This window comes from Clarias gariepinus, chromosome 5 (genome assembly GCF_024256425.1).
Source record: "Clarias gariepinus isolate MV-2021 ecotype Netherlands chromosome 5, CGAR_prim_01v2, whole genome shotgun sequence".
NCBI lineage: Eukaryota > Metazoa > Chordata > Actinopteri > Siluriformes > Clariidae > Clarias > Clarias gariepinus.
This window is the reverse complement of record NC_071104.1, coordinates 25277741-25298662: the sequence shown is the minus strand read 5'-3', so window position 1 is coordinate 25298662 and position 20922 is coordinate 25277741. Positions and strand designations below refer to the sequence as shown.

The following is a 20922-nucleotide window of genomic DNA, read 5'->3' as shown; positions in this document are numbered from 1 at the left end:
TAGTTGATATGTGCCGTACAAATGTGTGAATTGAGTAAATCGATAGTATTACAGCATGAGCGAAGACCTTCCTGACCTTGTGCCAGCCCTTCAAAGGCCATTTCCTCTTTTTCAGCATAAATCCCTCATGCTTATCAGGTCTCTGGACATTCGTCTGGCCAATCTTCAACCCCTCGATGATCTCCCAGCTGTCAGCCTCCTAGACAAGGCAGAGGAGATACAAAGGATAAGTAAATGCAAATATCAAATCCATATTTAAATTACAGTCCATGAATACAATGAGTCAAACAAATCCTAGGTGCCGAGACAGTGAGACACAGAGAAATTATAGGGGGAATAAATTAAACACTGGTCATTTGTTCTGTTTCAGCAACTTCACATCCCTCAGCACTGCACCATTTCTACACCATCAGGTCTTCATACTTTGACCACTCTACTCTACATAGAAGGGAAGAGGAACTTGAGGATAATTGCTTTTTAAATTATTTCATCTAAAATTGCTGTCAGGTACAGACCATACAGTATGCTGTCAGGTTATTTTGCAATGTCAGTCCTTACAGAGGCGTAAATGACAAGAAAGTAAATGACAAAAGTTTATTTGCACATAAAACTCCCTGTGAAATTTACCAGGCGACACTTACTATCGCTTCCAAAAATATTAGAACAGCAAGGCCACTGCTTTTGGTTTCACTACACACTAAAAATATGTGGGTTTGTCAACTAAAGATAAAAGGACAGATAAGAAATACAGGTTTCATGCAATAATTATAGCTAGATGTGTTAAACCACGCTTTTTGGTGGACGACCCAAAATGATTAAAACAAATCAACCTAAAATGAATGAATGTAAGTAAAAATTAACATTTGGTTGCTTTGCTTGCTTTAACTATTGACACACTGGAATCACTAAAATGATGCATACTTCTTTAAACAACGAATTTGGTTAGGCTTGTCTTGTTTCAGTGGTTTATTTTGTGACTCTCCTTGTCAGAAAGTGAAAAGCATGATTCACCTGGCTAGTCTGAAACTTAATGAAACCGGAAACCTGATGAAGTCCTTTCTCATGTCGTGTGTTCTGACTTACTCTTTGGACTGGACACTGACCAACACAAGGTTTCTATAGACTTATGAATACATTCTGCGGCTAGCATCGTGATTTACACCGTCAGTGAAGATTAGTGTGCTCGTTCCAGACACAGCCAAGCAAGTCCATGGTACTACCCACATTGTATTTGTATGCTTTATCAGGAGCAGATCCTTTCTTACGCCATTTCTTGGCCTTTCCATCATTTTAACAGAAGGTAATGTTTGTCACGGTACCTCTGAGGCTCATCTTTGTATTTCTTTCTAAATTCCAATCCAGCTTACGGATTGTTACTGCTGATTAACGGATTGCATGTCATGCTTTGGTCTCTGTGGATCTTCATTAAATGGTGTATCGTGATAACTTCACCCAGTCCTGATGAGTTTGATGGTACCCTTTTGGTTTGGGTTTTGCTTCCCGTGTCCCATAATGTTTCTGTCATTCATCACCTGCTGCAGTTTTCCTTCCACAGTGTGCTTAATGTCTGGTTGCTAGTTTTTTTTTTTTAAGGACGTTGCAAATTGTTCCATTGTGGCGCTGTTCACTGCTGGTGCAATAGCTCTAATATTGAATTCCACCCTCTCTTAACTTCAAAATGGTTTGTTTTTCTCCCATAGACAGATCTCTGGTCTTCAACGTATTCCTTTCTACCAACAAATACAATTTCAAACCTGAAACAGCGGGCTTAAACCAAGAATTGATTTTCACTGACATTCATCATTTGCAAATCTGGGCAGTGCTAATTTTTTTTTACTAAATTTATAAAAAAAGAAATTACATTTTGTCATTCTGGTTAAGAAATCTAGATGTAAATATTAAGAAATAAAAGCTAAAATTCTGATCCATCATCCCAACTTAATGTAAATGTAACAACTCAAACTTTTTTTCATTATTCCGAACTCATTTTATTATCGCTGCCAAAACTCTATTCACCAGCATTAAAAATGTTTCAGTTCATTACTTTGCTGGACAATGCAGTTTCAGCAACGTCCAGCAAAGTAATGAGGTCCTTTCGATTTGTACTGGCATGTGTAAGTGTATTCAATGCCACAGGATGTTACCAGGAATAAACCTCAGCTGTTTCTTAAATGCCAATAAAACATGACTTCTTGACTCTATTGAATCATTCACAATAATGTTGCAGAAATACTGAATTTTAGCAACATATACACTCGATGAATCCAAGTAAGCAAGGGACTAAACATTCCTTGGGCAACTGTTATAGAATTATAGTCAATGACAGTGTTGTGTGATAAGCTGGAGATGTGCTGCTACTATAATGAATATATTCTCAATAACATCGAGCTCTGAAATGTTGTAGCTCTCTTATGGCCAGCTTATCTTACAGTATGTACCATCACTGATCAAGCAGAATAACATCTCTAAACAATCACCACTAAACAAAGTTCCAGCTTACAAGGCACTGACATTGGCGACTCCTTCTTAATATTCTAAACTCCAAATATTAGTCGAAACCTTGAATGAAAAGACACGTTCCTGAACATTGCTAACTGAATCTGGAAGTGGAAGGGAGAAGGCAAAGCTCTATATTTTGTTTACAGTAATGTGATATGGCCGGCCTTAAAGGGACACATTGTACTACATCGAAATTACAAGCTATTAGCATTAGGATCAGGAGCCAAAACCAATCAGATCACATTTCTTAGATCAGGACTTTCCAGGCCAGCAGATCAAAGTGCTTTAAAACCGTCAGCCAGAGCTAAATAACAGTTGATGGATACAGGGGAAAACTGAGAGTATTCAACTCGGAGAACCTGCAGTAAGTAATATCAATCCACCAAATACAGAACTGCTCATTACATTATTCAGGGCTTAAGGTACCACTGTGAGTTCCTTTTTCCAAGGCAATCAGCTTGATTAGCTCACATGCTGTTATGTGGTAGAAAGAATAGCATTTCTTGAATAAGTATTTACAGTGCTTTACTATAAGGGAGACTTGCAGAAATCATAATGATATATGTTTTGAATGTCTCATATTAAGGACATTCTAGCCCTCATGTTTACCACTTTATTTCATCAACAGGTAATAAGGAACATCCAGATTCATTTGGGATTTATTACTGGCACATTCATATCCATGCACACACACACACACACACACACCACACAACTCTGCAGGTGTATGCAAAGACGTAGGACAAACGCTCCTCAGGGAATCCTCAAGAGGGAATAGAGTCTATAAATAAATGTCCAGAATGTACACACCTAAACACCTACTGGAACAGCACTGCACCTGCACCAACACCAGTATAACCCCATAAGTTGACCCACATTATACATGTGGCTGTGCGTTTTACTTTTTTCTAGACAAATAGGTCAACTGTTAAATGTGCCATGATTCTGCCACATTATGTGTATGTGTATTTTATATAAAACCCATTTTGATTACAGAGTATAATGCATAGATAGAAAGATACAGGAAACTAGATACAAATCCTGGAGACATTGTGAAGTGGGGTGCAACGGCGCAGTGCTTTTCCTGAGCAAATTGCTGAAAACAACAGATTTCTAGCCCATGGGGTTACAGAACTATGGGTCTGTATACTGCCTGTGTGTGAGTCATTTGCACATAAAACTCACAGGCACAGAGAATGTACTGTATAAAGCATAAGCTTCGAAGAGAAACAGCACTCCTGGGCTACTTTTACGTAGAGTAAGAAGAACAGTATGTGTTAGACAGGATTGTTTGTGAAAGAAGGCTTTAAATCTGTGGGGGTCAAGTGTTTAGGTGTGAACTTTAAAACGTGATTGCAGAATGGCAGTTTTTTAAAAAGTGGTCCAAAAGTGTTTTCTCAGTGTGTGTTCACTCTACGAACCCCATTAACGTCTTCGGAAAGCCTTCGAATTGCTGTGCCTTGTTTTACCATCGGACCAACAATGAGTGAGCTAGGAGTAAATTGGTTTAGCATAGGAACCAAATGGATGCTCTTAACTTCAAAATGGTGCCTTTTTTTTTTTCTACCAGGGGGTATTTTTATTCTGTTGTGCTTAGATAATACGGTCAAAGATATAAGTTTTGTGTGGGTGCGTTCAAAATTCAGGGCAATAAGGCCAACCAGTCCCAAGTGGGGAAAATTGGGAATTTTGGGGAAAACCCTGGTGGATTCCGTATTACAGTACCAGCGAGCCTTTCCCTGCTGGGAATCCCTCAACCGGTCCGATCCAAATGAATCGGCAATGTTTTTTACACATTTTGAAAATAACAATACCATTTTGGCTACTTATTGTTTTATTTAATCCGTAGTGTGCCCCCACAATTAAATATAATACGCACAATAACCTATTTGCTATATAATGTTCATTACAAATGGTTTATCTAAACAGTGTTGTCAAACTTAAGTAGTGGACCATGTATGTAAGAGAAAGACATTTGATACTGAGCCAAATATTTACATATTTTTTTTAAAGTACACATCCGTATTAACATTACTTCATCAGCATTTAACTGCCCAATAATTAGCTGTGAGGCATCATTTAACTGCCTAACAGTCAGTTATGATTGGCCGTGTAAGACTGCCTTAAAGTGACTCAAGTGGTGCAATTATGTCAGGTATGAAGGGCAGCACTTGACTTCCTAAAGGTCACTTATGAGTGACTCTTGCTGTCCTTGATTAGACCAGCGCATGGTATGTTGCAGAATAAAAAAAAATCATCACATAAGGGATGCTAGGAATTATCTTACAGCATTTCTCCATACTGAGTCGGGTCAGTCTAAAGGCTTATCACTTACTCAGTCACTTGTTCTCTCTCTCTCTTTCTCTCACACAGACACACACTTTTGCATCTTGTCAGTCCAGACATTTGCCTGCTGTGGTTCTGATGTTATGCACTGACATTGTCTTGGCTGTATCCTAATGTACAATGAAACACACTAACATTTAACCTTCTAATTTGCACACTACATCTCCCCTGCCATCTGTCTCAGCTGCAGACTGTTGTGATGAAGTGAAGACCACTGTAACACAGAAATCATGCTAAGGGAATGGATAGAGTATACTGTAACTAAACACACTCATTCACTTATCTTCTATACCGTTTTACCCAGGGTCACAGGGACCTGGCGCCTATCCCAGGAGACTTAGGGCACGAGACAGGGTACACCCTGGACAGGGTGCCAATCTATCGCAGGGCGCACACACTCACAACTACGGGCAATTTGGGCAGTTAGCCTAACCTGCATGTCTTTGGACTGTGGGAGGAAACCGGAGTACCCTACACCACACTACACCACCGTGCCGCAACTAACAACACATCAACTGTTATAATGCTGTGATGTATTTGGAAAAGGGGTCTTATTAAGCTGGGTGTGTACAGTAGCTGTGAAGCGCTTCTTCAGTGAGTCACCAGTAGGGCTTTAGAAAGCGCATTATGAATTACATCAACACTAAGGCAGTGCCAGAAGTGTGCATGCTTGACATGCAATAACTGCACTGTTACTATTTTGTGTACCAACTTGTATGGAACTTGTATATATATTTGTGTATATATGTATGACAGTAATTGAGTCGAGCTTTTACAATTTATTTAACATTTTAGTTTACGATTTCTCTAGGTTACCCCTGTCTAACACAAACATGCGCCACTAATAGCAGGTAGTTTCATTAATGAGACTTGATTAAATACATTTTTCTCCCAATAAAATTCCCTTCAGCTGCATCCGATCCACATACAACTTTACGTAGGATTTACACCGGACGCCCTTCCTGACACAACCCTCCCATTTTACCCAGGCTTGAGACAGGCACTACCTGGGTAGTTTGGTGGGGCACTGATGAAGCTCGAACCTGGATCCACAGATCGCCAAATAAACAACCTAAAGCCTTAGCTGCCTGAGCTGCAACAACACATTGTTCACCCAATAGTTAAGCAAATTTTGGGCAGAAGGTTTCTCTGTAGTGAGCAAACCATGTTTCAGACATGAGTACTGTGAAAAGCCATCAACGTTACAGCAATAAAGGGATACCTGACCATAATGCTTTTAAATACATGTCACTGGAAAGATAATGATTGCGTAATCATACAGATAGATGATGTACGTCTCATTGCTGTTAATATGATTCAGTACTTGCAAGGGGTCCAATTAAGTAAATTAAATCTGCCACCATTTTTTCTTTTTTTATATATATATATATATATATATATATATATAAACTAGCTAATTTTTTCTTTTCTCTAAGGAAGTTTAAGCTTGAGTGAAGGATTTCCCCTCTCGCTCCGAGACAGCAGCTGTGTGGTGCCATTTCAAAGACGGAGAGAAATAATGAGGGCTTCCCTACGACCAGGGAGTCTGGGAGCTTACTGACTCTGATATAATGAGGAACTCACATTCAACATTAGACACACATCACACACATAGAATTTAGATGAATTAAATTAGGCTAATTTGGTGAGAAATTAAATGAAAAGTAAACATAAATGGTCTTAGCAATGTGCTTATGGACGTTTTGTCATACAGTATGAGAGTGTTGTCTATTTTATTGATCAAAAATGTCCCAAAGCTGAGATCCAGTGACTGCAAGGCCATGGAATATAATTTCTATTCTTCTTATCTTATCATACAATTCGCTGATCCCTGGAGCCCTGTGGATTGAGGCTTGTCATATCACTTCCATCAGCACAGAAACATTTCATCACAGGATAAGTATTAGTTGATATCCCGGGATTTATCTACATGATCTGTTCCAGGTTACGTCTTTACAACGAGAGTATCAAAGTCAAGCTCATACACTGAAAAGTGCTTTCTCTCTCTGTACTGCAAAGAGCTGAATGCTGAGCAGCTCTCTCAGGCCCATCAAAGCATTCCTCCACAATACAAATGAGGCTGTGGGCTCCACACACAAAGCAAGGGCAGGAGAGGGACAAAGGCACGTCCTGTGCTAAGACTTAAGCTTCTCTCTTTCTCTCATGCATTTTTCACATGTTCACGTCAGAAAGCAGTGAGGTCAGACATTCCACAGCCATCTCTAGTTGCCTTAAAGTGGCGGGATCTGGTCATGACAGACACACAGCCGGAGCGAGTGACTGAAGGAGGATTAAATTATTTCATGTATATGTGAAAGCACAAAATTTCTGATGCTTTCCCACTTTCAATAACACATAGTACATATAATCAAACTATACAATGAACAAATCACATGGGTGAATCCTGTTAAAGTGTTATACCTTGCCTATGAAAAATTCATCTAATGAAGGTGCAGATTGATGATTGATCTCTGAACAATACTTGACACCTACTGTATAATTTAGGAAAAGAAATACATTTCTTAACCTTATTAAATGTGTCTATCTGGTCAGGTCAGGTCCAAACATTGTAGTGTAGTGGTTAGCACTGTGGCCCCACACCTCCAGGGTCAATGGTTCAAGTCCCACCTTTGAGTCTGTGTGCTTGGAGTTTGCATGTTCTCCCTGTGCTTGGAAGAGTTTCCAGTTCCCCCCACAGTCCAAAGACATGAGGATTAAACTAATTGGTGCTTCAAAATTACCCGGAGAGTGTGTGAGTCCCCTGGGATACTGTAGGATCCAGACCTCAACCAATCCAGTGGTTCTCCAGTCCTAAAAGAACTACTGCTCTGGATATTTTAGTGCTTTCTTCAAGCACACCTGATTCAACTAATCCACTAATTAACAGCCTTTTCTTAATTGAAGTCACAAGAAGGGAAAACACTTAAATATGCAGTGGTCTTCCAGGATTAAGGTTGAGAACCATTGCTGAACAGGATAAGCTGCATAGCGTATGAGTGAACACGTGGTAATTTCCCATAGCAAAATATCAGACTAATAACAACAACAACAAAAATTTTTTTTGAAAAAAGTCAAACTTTTTTTTGTCTTTTTCTGAATTTTAATAGAAAGGGTACAGAATTGTATTTATGTATCCATCCAGTTTCTGTACCACTCATCCTGTGTACGGTCATCACGGACCTGAAGACTATACCAAGGGTTAGGGACAACCTGGATGTGGTGCTAACCAATCACAGGGCACACACACACACACACACACACACACACACACGCACTCGCATAGCCAATCGCACACTACATACAACATGGGAAAGCCAATCAGTCTCCAACACGTGTCTCTGGACCGAGGAGTGTAACCAGGGTAAAGCCCACAAAGCAGAGGGAGAACATGCAAATTCCACGTACACAAGATTCAAACCCCCAACCTTGTAGGTGCGAGGTGGCTGTGCCAACCACAAAGCTACTGTGTTTAATTGAATACAAACCTACACACATACTGAGCAGCTGCTTTCAGTTCTCTTACAGTATGTGGATAAGAAGATTTTGAAATGCCAAAGCTTTACTCGTGATTGAAATATGTGCAAATTTAAAACAAATTTCAGTCCAGGGAACACAATGTAAAGGGGTTTCCCAGGATGCAACACCTATGCAAAACACTATGCCACCAGGTAAACAGCATTGTATACATGATAAACGGAGCAAGTACTGTATGCACTCCTGAAAAAGGAGAGTATGAGAGTATATGTATGAGTTTCGATATCTGTCTGCTCTCAGAGTTGTTGGGGGACATATGCTAGTTCATCTCCTCATTACTGATAGAGAATCTGAACGGCGAAAGACAGCTGTACACCAATGTACAGTACTTACCGCATATGATACAGTGGTGTGAAAAACTATTTGCCCCCTTCCTGATTTCTTATTCTTTTGCATGTTTGTCACACTTAAATGTTTCTGATCATCAAACACATTTAACTATTAGTCAAAGATAACACAAGTAAACACAAAATGCAGTTTTTAAATGATGGTTTTTATTATTTAGGGAGAAAAAAAATCCAAACTTACATGGCCCTGTGTGAAAAAGTAATTGCCCCCTGAACCTAATAACTGGTTGGGCCACCCTTAGCAGCAATAACTGCAATCAAGTGTTTGCGATAACTTGCAACGAGTCTTTTACAGCACTCTGGAGGAATTTTGGCCCACTCATCTTTGCAGAATTGTTGTAATTCAGCTTTATTTGAGAGTTTTCTAGCATGAACCGCCTTTTTAAGGTCATGCCACAACATCTCAATAGGATTCAGGTCAGGACTTTGACTAGGCCACTCCAAAGTCTTCATTTTGTTTTTCTTTAGCCATTCAGAGGTGGATTTGCTGGTGTGTTTTGGGTCATTGTCCTGCTGCAGCACTCAAGATCGCTTCAGCTTGAGTTGACGAACAGATGGCCGGACATTCTCCTTCAGGATTTTTTGGTAGACAGTAGAATTCATGGTTCCATCTATCACAGCAAGCCATCCAGGTCCTGAAGCAGCAAAACAACCCCAGACCATCACACTACCACCCCCATATTTTACTGTTGGTATGGTGTTCTTTTTCTGAAGTGCTGTGTTACTTTTACGCCAGATGTAACGGGACACGCACCTTCCAAAAAGTTAAACTTTTGTCTCGTCGGTCCACAAGGTATTTTCCCAAAAGTCTTGGCAATCATTGAGATGTTTTTTAGCAAAATTGAGACGAGCCTTAATGTTCTTTTTGCTTAAGTGGTTTGCGCCTTGGAAATCTGCCATGAAGGCCGTTTTTGCCCAGTCTCTTTCTTTTGGTGGAGTCGTGAACACTGACCTTAATTGAGGCAAGTGAGGCCTGCAGTTCTTTAGTTGTTGTCCTGGGGTCTTTTGTGGCCTCTCGGATGAGTTGTCTCTGCGCTCTTGGGGTAATTTTGGTCGGCTGGCCACTCCTGGGAAGGTTCACCACTGTTCCATGTTTTTGCCATTTGTGGATAATGGCTCTCACTGTGGTTCACTGGAGCCTCAAGGCTTTGGAAATGGCTTTATAACCTTTACCAGCCTGATAGATCTCAATTACTTTTGTTCTCATTTTTTTCTGAATTTCTTTGGATCTTGGCATAATGTCTAGCTTTTGAGGTGCTTTTGGTCTACTTCTCTGTGTCAGGTAGCTCCTATTTAAGTGATTTTTTGATTGAAACAGGTGTGGCAGTAATCACACCTGGGGGTGACTACAGAAATTGAACTTTTAACTGTGATAAACCACAGTTAAGTTATTTTTTAACAAGGGGGGGCAATTACTTTTTCACACAGGGCCATGTAGATTTGGAGTTTTTTTTCTCCCTTAATAACATAATCTTCATTTAAAAACTGCATTTTGTGTTCAATTATGTTATCTTTGACTAATAGTTAACGGTTTTTGATGAGCAGAAACATTTAAGTGTGACAAACATGCAAAAGAATAAGAAATCAGGAAGGGGGCAAATAGTTTTTCACACCACTGTATATGGGGCAAAATACATAGGGCTTTCACATAGAGAGGTACTAAAAGCTCATTAGTCAAAAGCAGCAGGGCAATGTCCAGTCCTTCTGAATGCATAAGATGATAAGTATTGACATGTGGACATTAGACTATATGACACATTTTAATAACTACAGTTTTGCATGAACATGGTTTGCAAATGTATACCAAATGCCTCTTTAGTTTTTATACTAAAGTCATACGGATAATAGTTGGCATTTTTATATACAAATTCATTTAATTTCCCAAATATAACTTAAAAACAAAGTCATATTACATGACAGACAAGTTGTTTTGGATGAAAATAGAAAGGAGCAAGTGGGACCAGAAGAACTCCAGCACGTTCAGTAAAACTTCCAACCGTTTTACTAATAAAACTGCACAAAGCTGTACGTATCTAGCACTGCTTATTATTTTCACACCAAATATAGACTGAGTTTATTTTATTACTCTGTAGTGCTCTTAGAAACATAGAAGTTTCTTTTATGTAGATTATTTTTCAAAGGTATCTTTGCTTATGCCATTGTTTTTGTATGTGCCCAAGACTATTGTACAGTACTGTATGTAAAACAGCTGTTAGGTTTTAATGACTGTGATACAGAAAACTGATAACTTTGTCACACTTGCTTCTTTCTATTTCTATTCCAGTACTACAATACTACATTATGCTTGGAAATAGTGAACGATGTTATACATAATAATGCAGACATGGTAAATATGTACAGTGCAACAAAATGTGTATAAATGATAACGAGGTGGCTAAGACATTCGCACAGTGCTGTGTTTAAAAAAAAAAAAAAATCCGTTGTCTATTTTGTATAGATAATATACAATATGGCAGCACAGTGGCTTAGTGGTTAGCACTGTCGCCTTGCATCTCCAGGTCCTGCATTCAATTTCAGTGCCAGGTGTGTATGCAGGGAGTTTGCGTGTTGGTGGGTTTTCTCCGGGTTCTCCGGTTTCCTCCCACAGTTCAAAGACATTCAGATTAGGCTAATTGTGTGTGTGTGTGTGTGTGTGTGTGTGTGTGAATGTTGACCGGAGATCCTACCATGGTTGTACAAGATGGGAATAAATACAATGATCATTATTAGCCTTTAACGTACAACCTGCATGTTAAGGCCAACTTAATGGTTGCTAGTCGGACTACAGAGATTGCTAGATGGTTGGATAGAATATACAATATATCAATGATATATACAATAATATATAGTTAATATATCATGCAGAAGCCTTTGAATGACGTTTTAAGCTTCAGGGCAAAATTAATGGTGTAAATTCCAGACACCAATTAAGTCATGGCTGATAGTTAGAAATACTGAACTCTTGCTTTAATCATTAAAACAGCTGTTAAGAGATATATGACTCTGCAGAGAGGTTGCAGCATTTCTCCACCCCGATATCCTCAGATTAGTGTGTAATTTTGGGAAATAACTATAAACAGCTGGACTTATCAGATTAAACGTGAGTGGTCACACTTCCTGCTATTATAATCAAAGTAGAATGCAATAAATGCACAGCAGTTTGTCTGATCCCAGGTTCTCCGTTTACTTCTCTCAGAGCCGTCTCACCTGTCTGCTGTCCCTCTGTGAGGAGGAGGAAGAGGAGGCGCTCTTGTGTGTGGGTGTGGAGCTCTTATGGACAGGCGTGGCACACCTCTCCTCCATGCTAGCAGCGCGACCCTGGTGACCTCGCGAATGGTGGTGTGACATGATGACAAAAGCAGCCTTCGTGGTCTGTCTGTCTCTCTCTCTCTCTTCTCTCTCTGTCTTTCTCTGTCTGTCTTCCCTCACGTTCTGCTTTCACCACTGGCAAACAACATGACCAGAGAAAGCTGCGTCCAGAGAAAGACTCACAGCCTGGCACCTGAAACATAAAAGAGCAAAATACACAGAAGTTAATGTTGGTAAAATGAAGAAAGATTTTTGTTGGATGTATATGCACAGTGTCGTTAGTCAAATACAACCAAGTGGTTAGTCAAATAAAATTCTCATTTGCCTACGACTGCTAAAATAACAAATATATAAAACCACAATCTGATGTAAGATATCCGAAAATCATCGGGGGGTTATAATTTGCTGAGTAAATCAGAGCATTTTGTAACATGAAATAAATTCTTTTCAAGCCGTTCGGTATAGGGGACTTGACTCACGCCTTCTCTGAGACGCAAAGCCCAATCAAATACCTCTATGCAAACTTTGTGATTCCTCCAACGAGTCACATTGCAAAGCACCTGCGTGCTCAGCGTCCTCAAAACAACTTCACCATAAATTTGACACAGGTACATTTATTTTTTCTCAACAGTAAATCTAACTTTAATAAACCTTACACTTTGCAGTACGTTTGTGGATGATGTAATAAAATTGAAATAATTAAAAACATTTCAAAATATAAAATGTAGCTTACAAAAATATGTTGGTCATGATTCTTCAATTAATCATAATTGATTTCATTTAATATTTAATAACTTAGTAACAATGATTATCAAATATATAGCAGTAAATTGGTGACTGGACTATGGGCACCCAAGGCTCACCCAGGCCTACGAGGACCAACGGTCAGCCTGTACAGTCAGATCCCACAGAAAGCACATTGCAGCACAAATCACTGGAAAAAAGTCAAAGCTGGCCACGATCGAACGGCACCACAAAGGTGCATCACACCCCACGGGAAAAGCAGGCAAAATGGCCAAGCCTACAGATCCGGCCTCCAAACTCCCCAGATCGCAATTTGAGTATTCACAGGACGAGCCGGACAAACAAGTCTGATCCACTGAGGCAACACCCCAGAAATCGCAGAACCCAAAGGATCCGCTCTAAGTCCTGCTGCCAGACACCACAACACACCCCCAGGGGTGTTATGAAGTCAGGTACCGAGGGGCCAGAATTGCCCAATATTTTCCATCGCAATGTTATTGCTGATGTACCCTTTATATTGGTATGAATAATCTAGAAAAAAAAACCATGATGAAACTTTGCACAGACAGTGTCCTGAGCTGAGGGACCCTGGAGCTCTGAGACAGCATCTCTATCCACTGCATCATCGTGTTTATATAATAACTTGATATAAAATCTCCACTGAAAAAATAGAATTTCCATGATTTTTCCCCATGAGCTTAATTACGTACTGTCAGAACTGAAAAACAGCTGTTCATGCAAACATGGAGTCTTTTTTACTAACTAATGATGTTACTTGTACAGTATACAGTATGCATATAAAGGTCATTGTAAAGCTACTCCTTTCTTTACTCATAATTATTGCTTTTCGCTACTGATATGATTTTTTTAGTCTTAAGCCTACTCAAACACACAGACAGGTTATATTTATCAGAGTGTGTAGGGGGTCTTTATGCGTTTCATTAAGTGAAGACAAGCAGGAGTAACAGAATCCGACGACAACTACAATTACAGAATAACGCCCTAATTACATGTGGGTGTTATTTATGCTCTTTAGTGCTCTTTTTGTTTTTAATTAATAGAAACACCAGTCAGTACTTACATTAGTCATCCTAATACATTAGCAGTTCCTCTGCACCAATCCTTCACGTTCGTGTTCGGGTACTGGTCTCTATTGAGGCCGAGGCATCTCTACGTCAGTAACAGGGGATGTTACCACAGACATTTCCCAGGAAAACCCTCGTTCTTATTATTGTAATGCGAAAGATGAAGGTACCATAATCAAATCACGGTAGCTCAGGAAGCCTCAATGAAAATGCTGCAGACAACAACAGTGCTCGGAGATCCTCTGGCACTTATTGCATACAGTATGTCTACATGGGCTGGTAGTAGTCACCACTGGCTACGGTAAGCTAAAGGAAGCTGTAAATTAGCATTCTAGCTATGAACGTATATGACTTTTCAAATGAACAGAATGAGGAATGTATATTAACATTACAGTAATATCATCATGTGTGTGTGTGAAGGGCAGTACTGCACAGTGCCTTGTATCTGTATTGATCAGACATTCAGCGTGAAGCAAAACCCTGTCCAGTTTAATTACTCCCGCAGGAGATCCCACGCACTAAGGAAAAAAAGCTTACATTTCCTACATGCTCATTAAAAAAAAAGGCTTTTTCAAGGATTTTCATCTTAAGGGATTTTCCCTCCCTAATATTCTGTAAGCCTTCATAAGAAACCACCATTAGATTATTTCAGCTGTCTAAATGCTTCTCTGAACCTGTGCTCCTCCTTTTGCTGTTACTGAGGAGAGAGGAGGCTTAGTAAGAATAAAGAAGCAACTGCTCTTCACTGATCAGTGATACTGCTTATGTTGTTACTGTTACTAATATACTACATTGTTCATATTATTTCGTTCATAGCATTCTTATTAAAACAAGTACATTTTTGTATACTTAAATAATTCTTCCGCTACTGACTGCATGAACATCCGTTTGAAGGAAAAAAAGAAAAAAAAAACAATGAAAGAGCTTAGCCGCCCTGAAGTAAGCATGTACTATATAAGTCTTTTCCTTTTGTAGATTTATATTTTGGTTTGATTCCTTTCATCATCATGGTTGATGGATTTTTACTTGGTGTAATGGTTCCTGTCATTACCCATAATGTCATTCAGCTACCCACTGAGAAGAGTGCTCGTGGGAATAAACCAGGGTCTTTTCTGTACACTCTACTCAAATACTGTAGGTCACTGTACAAAGCTTCAACGTTCATGCTTAAAACTGCTGCATGATGACAAACTGGTTGCTAACCATGCATCCTAAAATGGCAGAGATGTGTTGTATAACTGCAAAAACGTAAGTCCATATTTTTGGTGTATTAATGACTATTGTCACAGAGTCTTGAGATTGTTTTTCTCGTAAACACAATTTAAACTACTGTTAGTGTCTCCTTGTGATGGCACACAACCAATACCTTCTCATGGGAATTTAAAATAGATCGTTCTTACAATGCTTGCTGGGTTTACACTGGGCACTCCTGCATATATTGTATGATTAGACGTGTGTGCTTATGCCTTGAGATGGTTTGTACCCCATCCGGGTTGTATCCTACCTGGTATAGTAAAATACCATGCCCTGTGTTTCCTGGTATAGGTTTCAAGGCCACGCAACACAGGATACACAGGAAAAGCTGTACAGACAATGGTTGGATGGGTGGATATATGGGTATATACAGTATGGGACATATGGGGGCAGTGGTGGCTCAGAGGGCTAAAGCAATGAGTTACTTATTGGAAGATCGGCGGTTTGATCCACCAGGTTGCCACTGTTGGGCCCTTGAGCAAGGCCCTTAACCCTATCTGCTTCAGGCGCACTGTATCATGGCTGACCCTGCTCTCTGACACCAGTTACGCTGGGATATCTGAAGAAGGAATTTCACTGTGCTGTAAAGTGACAAATAAAGGCTTAACTTAACTTATGTAAAAAATAATTAATATAATAAAAAAAAAAATTTATATATATATATATATATATATATATATATATACAGTACTGTTACAAAATATGCTTTTGTTAACATTTCTGCATACAAGAAACTTCTATAAAGAGAAATAAAGAGTAATAAAATAAACAGTCAATATTTGGAGTGAAAACTCATTGCTTAAAATCAGGGGTTTTAGACACAGATTTGTGCAGTTTTATAAAAAACAGCTATTAGGTTTTACTGAGCATGCTGGAGAATACGAGTTCTTCTGGTTACTTTGTCACACTCGCTCCTTTCTATTTTTATGCAAATCCCAGAAGCGTGCATTAGGTTTTTTGTTGCTATCTGAAAACTGGTCTGTCTTGTATTATATTTCTTTCGTTACAGTACTGTGTGTATATATATATAGACACACAGGTTAGCACTGTTGCCTTCCACCTCAGGGTCTGTGTGCATGAAGTTTGCATGTTCTCCACGTGCTTGGTGGGTTTCCTCCCACAGTCCGAAATTGCCCGATTGTATATTACACAGATAATAAACAATAATATTAACTTACTAGCAACTCCAAACAGCCCAATGCCCATACCTTTGGGCTTGGTTTAGATACATTAACTTCTAATTCCCCCAGTCATGTCCCCGATAATCCCCCTACCACGTTACTGTATATACTATCTGTCAGGTTAGATTCTGGACTACATTTCATTACTCAAATTGATTGGACTGTTGTTTTGAGGGGTTCACTTACATGTGCTCCTCACCTTAAGTGAAAATCTGTGCTAATGAAATGTGGGATGCAAAGGGGTTAAAAATGAGCATGACGGCCTCCGAGTGGCACAGTGGTAAAGTGCTCGCCCTATCATCCGGAGTTCGCTGGTTCGCACCCCGGGTGATGCTGTTAACCTCTCACAGTCGGAGGCCTAGAGAGAGCTGATTGGCCGAGCTCTCTCAGGGGGGAGGGATGGGAGGTACTCAGTGCTCCCACATTAATGACGGCTCTACAAGCCAATCAGGGGCGTCTGTGAGTTTGCGCAGGCGGAGGGAGCGGATAGCGCTGTTCCTCCGAGTGTGTTGCGCTGCCCCCAACGGTGCGTGAACGAGCAGTTCAAAAAAAATGGTCGGTGACGCTACGTGGATCGGAGGAAACACGTGGGTAGGTCTGCGTCCCTCCCGACTGATTGGTGGTAGATGCTTAATGTGGGAGTGACGGGGTGGAATCCAGTGACAGGGTGGAATTGGATACCACTAAATTAGGGGAGAAAAATAGGAAAAAAAATGAGCATGACAGACTGCCAGCTATGCATGAACACGTACTTCATCTACAGTGATTATAAAGTGTTTTAGGCAAAAGTGCGTTCATGCCTGTAGTTAGCATCTTTCATAGCCTGCTCTCACACCTGCTGCTGCTCCTTAAACCCTGCTGTTTTCTGAATTAACTTAAATTAGAAGCAGGTTTTACACAATAGACATCCTAAACTCACTGTAAAATAAATAAAGAAAATACCCTTTAAAATAACCTTGAAAAAAATAGCAGAGCCATTTTTCATAAATTCTTTTGATCATTTTAGGCAACATGGAAAAATTCCAGAAAGTGTTTAAGGCTATGAACTAATGACTGGAAGGTTATGAGTTTGAATCCTAAATTCCTTTCGGTTAAGTGATGAAGCCTTGGTTTCCTTTAATGGTTCCCTTAAATGAATTATCTTAAACGTCCGTATGAAAGAAATCAAGACCTGAAACAAGTTTCAGTGAGAAGACGCAGAAACTGTTATTGGCACCGTTTAAGATGTGTCTGGTTCTTCTCAGGAAGGGAAAACAAGCGTTGTTGGCAGATCACAATCGGTGAGTTTGCGCAGTAAATCATGATGACATCCTGGGTACCACTTAAAGACTCTACATGATGGAAACAGTATATTCATACTGTCTATGTTTTTCTGTCAGTTTTGCTCATGACTTTTTACTTCTGCCTGCCCATTTGTTTCTTTCTTCGTTATTTATTTATTCACTATTCCCTGATGACTTTCCGTGTGTGCTATTTGGGTGTGTGGGTGTCGGGGAGCTATCAGTACTGAGACTAACAACTGGTACAGTGCTCATTAGCGATGTCCTGACAGGGGCGCTCCTGCCCTTCACATCAAGTTGAAAAAATAATTAACACGCGATTAATCAAACCAGACAGAATGGTTAAATCGTTAGAACTGCAATTTAGTTCAACGAAGCACCTGTTCGAGAGAGGACCCGATAACCTGTGCTTTATTTTTCATGTTAGGATGATTTTACCAGTCTTCTCCTCTGACTTATTTACTGGGTGTTGGCTTAGTGCGCTCAGTGAGACACTGTGAGATGCTTTAAATAATATATGTGCATGTGTGTGTGTGTGTGTGTGTGTATGTGATGAGCTGGCCTTAGTGTTTGTCTGCCCAAGCATGCTTAGTTTGCAGGTTTCCCCGGGGTAAACCCAGCACAGATGTATCCTGTTGTCAAAATATGTGTCAGCCTGAATCAGCAGGTTCTTACTTGATTATATAAATTGTCCTACTTGTGTCTTTGCAGAAATACACAAAAAAATATATATTTGAATATACTGTATAACCTAATATACTGTATATTTAAAAAAAACACACACACAGAAAAAGGACAATCAATGCTCCTATATTTGTCGGACACAGCAGATGACAAGCCTAAGGATGAGACATGATTCACTTCGAGCACTAGTGTTTTATCTTCTTTGATAAAAACAGGGCAGTTTGTCTGGTGTCTAGAACAGAAGGGATTTCTGAGTGGTACATGCTGTTCTACTGTAACTGGGCCCAGAAGCATGCAATCAATAATACAATCATGCTTCTAGAGCACACACACACACACACACACACACATTCAAACACATATAGTATATCAGATGTGTTTGATGGTATAGAAGAAAATTACTTTTTCTCTTGTCTAAATTTAGCTTTCAGAACATGGACGGGTTAGCCTACTTTACTAGACACACACACACACACACAATTCCTATAAAAAAATGCCCAGCCATACATATTTAAAGGGTTGTTATGGTTTCACACACTCACACGCTCACCTCTCTGTTGAGTCTATTAGCCACCTGCCCATAAGCTGTATTACTGATGGTTTAGTGGTTAGCACTGTGGCCTGGCACCTCCAGGGTCCAGGTTCGATTCCCACCGTAGGGTTTGTCAGCATGGAGTTTCCTCCCACAGTCTAAAGACATGCAGATTAGGCTAACTGACATTCCCAAATTGTCTGTAGTTGCCCAGAAGGTTCCACTATGGTCATAATACGAGAACTATACGTTGATCTCCACGGTCCCTGTTTTTCAGAGACTGCTTAAACCAACCAGTTCACTAAAGAAATCACTGAGGTATATATTCAGTATCAGGACGCAGGTTTTAAAAACATGTTTGAGCTACAGAGCGCTGTGTGACATTTACAGCATAACTAGCTAACGGCAGTATGTGAAAATACCATGCCCTGTGTTTTAGACACTATCCTCTTGAGACTGACACCATCAGGGTTGTCAAGGTTGGCTTAGTTACACACATACAGGCAATGTAACTAGGACTGCACATGTCATGTGTCTGTGAGTCATTTCCACATAGTGCCTTTCTAACCTTCATGACACCAGCCCCATCAGATATGTGTAGAATAAACGGCAAAGTTAATAATTGTCCTAGCTAGGGTCTCTCTCTCTTTTTTTTACTATTTCTACTCTTCTGCACCTTTTTTTTTAAATATAGTTGGCACTATAGTCTAAATATTAAAAGCCACCATCATCTCTGCTTACAGGTGCGCTTTGAGAAACCGGGGTCGCTGTCAATGAAGCTAACGACCGTGTTAAAACAAAAACAATAAACCTTTCCCATGACTCAGCAGAATTACCTACATCAAGGCCTCTAGAGTAACAGGAAAAGCCTCTCCCAGCCTGCTCATAGCTCCTGCTCACAGGAAGATAGATCCCATTTCTTCACATCCCATCAAAGGACACGGCTTACGCCTACACTGCTTTAAGCTGCACGTAAACACCATAAGCATCTTTCTGCAACAGTTCACGAGTGTCAGAACAGATTATTTATTAGGTATAGAAATCAGCAGTCCCCTCCCAAGACGATATTATAAGTACCTAGGTGCCGAGTCGATTAAAATTGGGATTTTACAGCATAAGTATCGCGTTTTTATAAATATTCTGATTTCGATATTACATTTTCACACGATTTTGTTACAATTTTAACCAATTAAAGAAAATGGATGATTAATTAAATTAGCCCGTTCCTTGAGTGCAGCATTTAAACAATGCAAAGTAATTTCAAATGCAAGAGTTTAACCGAGCAGCTCGTATTGTATCTTCCGCCGTAATTATTGAATCAAATTCAAATTTTATTTGTCACATACACAGTCATAGACAGTCATACACAGTACGATACGCTGTGAAATGCTTATACGACCGCCAGTGACCTTAAAAAAGAAAAAAAAATGTATTTCATTATTTCTAAATAAAATAATGTAGCAAATAAAAAAAGACGAAAATCACTTTTATTGAATGGGATTAAGTCGTGAAAATAGTTTACCTGTAAGATTATTAAAAAAAAAATAGAGATGTTTTACCTCCTTAAAGTCTGTAAACGCCACAGTAAGCATGCGAGTTAAACAGCTTCTATCGCTGGCGCGCAGGGCTTCTAATGCACGCGATTTTCTAATTTCCAACTAATTTGTGCTCACAGTGGTTTGAGACTGGTGTAAGCGTGGGTAACGTGTGGGTTCAAGGTTAATTCACTTACAGAGTTTGGAGAAAAAGGCAGATTGGAGGCTTTTCATGCACCCAATTTTTAATAATGTGATGCCATAAGTGTGTTGCTGTTGCACCGCCCAGAAACTCATGCGCTCAGTACAAAATCTGTTATATCAGACTGATCTGCTCAATACCGGTCATGGCCAATCAAATTGAAAACCAGCTAATTCTAGTCAATGGCTGATTAACTGGTTGATCTCTACTATAAAGGTAAAAAAATGATTTTGGAGTCAGTGGTAATATGGGAATCGCCACACTAAGGATTTATGATTTATAACTGAATCGATTTTGCCTGCCATATCTTATTTTCTCTAAGGTCGTAATCTGCATGCTGTAGAAGCACTAAGTAACATTACTGTAAGTAATGTTCCAAAAGGCAGTGAA

The 20922-nt window shown here is 39.7% G+C and overlaps 1 protein-coding gene across 4 annotated transcripts in view; it reads right to left on the bottom strand.

Annotated features, from left to right (window-relative positions):
- osbpl6 (oxysterol binding protein-like 6) overlaps window positions 1-20922 on the bottom strand; it is a 47810-nt gene that overhangs the window by 19984 nt on the left and 6904 nt on the right. For all 4 annotated transcript variants that reach the window (XM_053496642.1, XM_053496646.1, XM_053496643.1 and 1 more), the window contains 2 exons: window positions 11934-12228; window positions 77-199 (listed from right to left, as the gene is read on the bottom strand). In XM_053496642.1, the coding sequence (XP_053352617.1) occupies window positions 77-199; window positions 11934-12074 (264 nt within the window). In that variant the 5' untranslated portion in view covers window positions 12075-12228. The remainder of the gene's footprint in view (window positions 1-76; window positions 200-11933; window positions 12229-20922) is intronic.